Source organism: Hipposideros armiger, unplaced genomic scaffold, assembly GCF_001890085.2.
Source record: "Hipposideros armiger isolate ML-2016 unplaced genomic scaffold, ASM189008v1 scaffold_228, whole genome shotgun sequence".
In the NCBI taxonomy this organism is placed as follows: Eukaryota; Metazoa; Chordata; class Mammalia; order Chiroptera; family Hipposideridae; genus Hipposideros; species Hipposideros armiger.
In genome coordinates, this window is record NW_017731578.1 from 1,267,885 (window position 1) to 1,272,656 (window position 4,772).

General features: G+C 65.4%; 1 protein-coding gene across 1 annotated transcript; it reads right to left on the reverse strand.

The window, feature by feature from the left end:
- Positions 1 to 200: 200 nt before the first annotated feature.
- FGF4 (fibroblast growth factor 4) lies at positions 201 to 1,976 on the reverse strand. Its single transcript, XM_019654673.1, has 3 exons — positions 1,637 to 1,976; positions 908 to 1,011; positions 201 to 377 (listed from the first exon to the last, which is right to left on the reverse strand). Exons 1-3 carry the CDS (start codon positions 1,974 to 1,976, stop codon positions 201 to 203), a joined length of 621 nt encoding a protein of 206 aa, XP_019510218.1.
- Between the last annotated feature and the right edge of the window lie 2,796 nt (positions 1,977 to 4,772).

Genomic DNA, 4,772 nt, shown 5'->3' on the forward strand with positions numbered 1-4,772 from the left:
TTTTTTTTTTTTCAAAAAAATACAAAACACACCCACAGAACCATAAATAATTTGGTGGCAATATATACACATTTAAATAATTAATTTAAATATCTTACACCGACTCTTGTATCAAAGTGTCTCTAGATGGAAGTGCACCGAGGTGGCCCGCAGCGCTCCCCTCCAAGAGGCTGCCCAAGGCTGAGGCAGGGCTCCGGAGGTCACAGCCTGGGGAGGAAGTGGGTGACCTTCATGGTGGGGGACACTCGGTTCCCCTTCTTGGTCTTCCCGTTCTTGCTCAGGGCGATGAACATGCCGGGGTACCGGTAGCACTCGTAGGCGTTGTAGTTGTTGGGGAGCAGTATCTCCTTGAACTTGCATTCATCGGTGAAGAAAGGCTGGGAAGAAGGAGGAACAGTGTTAGGCTGGACCTCCTCGTGGCCCCAGGGATATAGCGGGCCGGTAGTCAGGGGCTCTTTTATGTCCCAGCCCCACTTGGGCTGACAGGTCAGGTGCCAAGACCCTCCCAGGGTGAAGAGAGGGACATGGCCAGTCCCCAGCAGCTGGTGCTCCGGCCACCTGCCCAACACCTGGCAGTCAGAGAACTTCATCTCCACTGTGTCCGCCTTCCAGGCTGCAGTCCTGCCGGCTGGGACACGCCCCAGGGACTCAAGAGAAGGGCTCCCAATGGCACCCTTGGAGGGACTAGGAAGCGCCCATTCAGGGAGGGCGCAAACCTCATAGTCCTGTCTTGGGGCTGCACCCCTGGTCACACGCGCTGCCCCAGGGCGTTTGGCGAGGAGGTGGGGGGAAGGGCTCTGCCAATCCTGTGACCCAGCCCCCAGCCCCGCAGTTCCGTGGGCCTGGAGGGGTCAGGATCCCGCCCGCGTTCCACGGCGGGTGCTCTGCCGGCCCCTGCGACACTCACCGAGCCGTACAGTTTGCCCTTGTTGCTCATGGCCACGAAAAACCGGCTGGCCACGCCGAAGATGCTCACCACACCCCGCTCCACTGGCGAGAGTTCCAGCAGGCCTGGGGGAGGGGCAAGGGTCATTCCAGGGCATGGCACCCTGGGTCCGCGCCTCCCGCTCCAGCCCCCTCCTCGGCCTGCGCGCCTCGGGGACGCCCATTTTCGGGGTGGGGGTAAAGGGCTCGAGCTCCCTGGCGCAAGCCACCGCCGAGGAACCCCCAGAGCCCAGCGTGCGCGGGTGCGGACTCGCTCTCCTCTGGTCCGGACCCCGCAGCGGCCGCGCCCAGTCCTGGACCGCAGGATCAAGACTGGCCCGGCGGCCCCCGAATCCGGCCCCGACTTGGGCGTGAGTGCCGGGCCCCCGCGGGTGCCAGTGGCAGCGCAAAGCTCCGTGTGCCTACTGGCGAAGGCGCTGGAATTCGGCATCCCGAGCCCTGACTTCCGAAGGCGGGGAGGCGGCGCTCGGCCGCCGGGGTGCGCAAACCGGTCCTTGCGGTGACGCCCAGGACGAAGAGTGTTTGCGTCCCCGCGTCCCCGCGCCAGAGGGACCAGAACCCCAGTTCGCCCCGGTTCCCAGAGCCCGCGAACAGGTGTCAGCCCGCGGCCTCCGTGTGCGTTTGGGCGAGTTGGCACCGGCGGCCGCTGACCCGGGTCCCCGGCCCTTCCCGCGTGGCCTGCCCCACTCACTGTCGCTCGTGTCCGCGTGCACGCCGCCGATGCGGCCGTCGCGGAGCACCTGGAGGTGGAAGCCGATGCCCACGTTGCAGTAGAGCCGCCGCAGCCGTTTGATGCCCAGCAGGTAGTCGCCCGCGCCGCTCTGGACGGCCGCCTCTTTGGGCTGAGCGGCCACCGGCAGACGCGCCAGCGAGCGCGCCACCAGGCTCTCCCAGCGGCGCTCCAGCTCGGCCTCCAGCGTGCCGTTGGGCGCGGTGGGCGCGGCGGAGCCCCCCCGGCCGGCCCAAGGTGCCAGCACCGCCAGCAGGACCGCCGGGAGCAGCGCCGCCGCGGCCGCCCCGGGCCCCGCCATCCCTGCCCTCGGGCCGTGCGTCCGTCAGGCGGTCGGTGCTCCCGGGCAGCCGGGGGCTGAGCTGCTCCTGTGGCGGTCCGCGGGGGCGCACGGCCTGGGCTGGGGCAGGGGGTGCGTGGCCGAGGGTGGAGCGGGAGGCGAGCGACAGGGCCCCCAGGTGCTGGGAGCTACCGGGGCTGCATGGAGCGGCGGGCAGCCGTGGAGCGACGCACCGCGAGGCTGAAGCCCTGTGAAGTGGTGCGCGCCTCCTTGCGCGCTGGGCCAGCCCCGGGTCGAGCCGCTATATATAGCCGGGCGCCCCCTCCTACGCCTGCGGGGGGCCGTTCGCGTTTGCCTGGGCGCCCGGGGCGCTGTGGCGCTCGCGGCTGGTCGCAGGCCGCCTGCCAATCAGGACTGGGGGAGGGGAGGCGGCCGGGGACAAGTGCCGCTAGTGCCACCTGGAGGGTCCTGGCCCCCACCCCGGGCTTCGCCCGGCCCACGGACCTGATCGTCCCGCCCCTCGCGTCTCCTCCACTCCTTCCTCCAGCCAAAGTTTTGCCTTCTTTCACTTTGTCCCTGCCTGTCCCTTCTCTGTCTCTCGCCTTCGCCGCTGCTTCTGCTTGAGCTGCTTGGGTGCCGCCCTAACCCGGCACCCTCGTCTCCGAGCAGCTGGTCCTTGCGCCCGGCTTTCCAGGGATTCCCAGGAACCTGGTTCTTTTTCTGGGACCATGCGGGCAGCCTGGGAATGACAGGTGGGACAGGGCGGTAAGGAACGCGAGGGCAAACCCGGGAAGGAAGAAACCAGCGTCGCGGGCTGGAGGGAGGCAAGGCCCTGGGCTCTGCCTCCTGCACGCTGGGCGACTCAGAGATGGAGTTACGTTTGCCAGGCGGAGGCGTCACCTAGGCTGGGGCCTTTGGGTGGGTGCTGCTAAGGGAAAGCAGGTGGGGGTGCACCCAGGGGAGGTCGCAGGCCTGCGCCCGCCTCCCACACACACACACCTACCTCCATGCAAGGACAGGTAGTAGGGCACAGGGCCATAGGGGACGTTCACTGCCCCTCTCCCCTTTGATTCCTCAGCAGGCACAGCCAAGTCCCTTAACCAGAGGCCCCAAAGTAGCAGGGACCCAGGCCAGGCCCCTGGGAGGCTCCCCTCCCCCACCCGCTGTCCCTCTCAGCATCGTGCCCATTATGGCCTGATGGGGGCGGGACTGGCCAGAGGCCCAGCTAGGTGCGGGCTCACCTAGGTGTGAAAATCCCTGTTCTCTGTGGTCCCTGAGGAGCCTTGCAGGCCTTCCCAGCAGGTCCCGCCCAGCCGCAACAGCAGGGGGCTTGAGTCCACCCCAACCCCTGCTGCCACCAACACCTGTGACCAGAGACATCCCTAGGCCATTTCAGCCTCCCCCACCTCCCACCCTAATCCTGCCCAAGGAGCCCTCGAACCAAACTCTGAACCCTGGAAGGGAGCTGGGAGGTTTGAGATCTCTGTCCTAAGGCCCGGGGTGTGTGTGTGTGTGTGTGTGTGTGTGTGTGTGTGTGTGTGTGTGTGGGGGGGGGGGGTGATTCAGGGGTCAATGAGTGGGCTTGCCATGACCAGAACCCAGTCTCCAGGCTCTTCCATGAGCTTTTTGACCCCGTCTGGGCCTGCAGCCCTCGTGAACAGCACCCACCCAAGTTGGGGCCTTCGTGGGCTGTAGGCTGTGGGCTCACGGCTGCTGCTGGGATGCTGGGCCTCCCCAGATGGGCCTGTGGATCTGGTACCAAGAAGACAATTCCGGCCAGGGTTCAAACACGGGAGACCTAGCCCTTGCCCCAGCCTTGCCCCTTGGCTTCCGTGTGGCCCCGGCAAGTCCTTTCCATCTCCAGGCCCCTGACTCTCTATTCACAAAATAGCACGAAAGGCAGGCTGCCCCACTTCAGTCCAGGCCCAGGTGGGCACCTCCTGTGGGGAGGTGGGACCCAGGCCCTCTGATGCTTTCCGCAGCCCCTGGCAGGGTGTGGCTCCGTGTCTTCCCAGGACCCCACAGGGACCCCCCTCCCTGTCTCTCCTATTAGCTGGTAAGTTCAGTGAAGGACCCTGGCAGCTGGTGTATCTCCCAGAACCTCCACCCACCCGCACACAGTAGGTGCTCTTAGTGACTGTCCTTGGAAGGGCTGACAGGTGGCAGGGTTGTTAGGGGCTGGGAATTCCAGGGCACACTGACCTGAGACCCGGTTCCCACTTCGCCACAACTCACCATGGGCCCCTGAGCCCATGCTGACTTCTGTCCTCAGCCTCCTCAACCATCCGATGGAGCCAGCGAAACACAGTGAGGGTTAGTGAATCCAGCGACTGCAGGCAAAGGATGCGACAGGAAGCACACAGTGCTTCTGAACCCCTCTCCATGGCCCCCTCCTCAACCCATGCCCGTTGGCAGCTGCACACCAGCTACACTCACCTTCTTTCCTTCCCTCCAACCTTCCTCAGTGTTCTCCCCATGCAGGTCTCCCTTCAAATCGCAGCTACTTGGGGAGACCGCCCGTGTGCCCCACACCCGCCAAGGCAGCCTCCTCCCAGCCGTCCCTCTGGACAGCCTCCTTTTCACCAGCCTAGACTAGCTGACCCTCCAGTCCATGTGACTGTCACGTCCACGGAGCAAGTTCAGGTCTGCCTCGTTCCCAGCTGTATCCCCCGTGCCTTCTACAGTGCCTGGCACACAGGAGGTGCTCAGTAGGTGTCTGTGAGCACATGGCTGCCTGGCTAAAGGCAGACCCTCCGATTCCAGGTGCAGCGCCAGTGCCAACCCCTCACCCTGACCGGGATGACAGCAGGTGCCTGT

Coding starts and splice junctions, on each gene's coding strand:
- FGF4 (XM_019654673.1), bottom strand. CDS start 1,976: ATGGCGGGGCCCGGGGCGGCCGCGGCGGCGCTGCTCCCGGCGGTCCTG. Junction 1,012..1,636: donor GCACGCGGACACGAGCGACA/GTGAGTGGGGCA, acceptor CCCCTCCCCCAG/GCCTGCTGGAACTCTCGCCA. Junction 378..907: donor AGGGCAAACTGTACGGCTCG/GTGAGTGTCGCA, acceptor CCTTCTTCCCAG/CCTTTCTTCACCGATGAATG.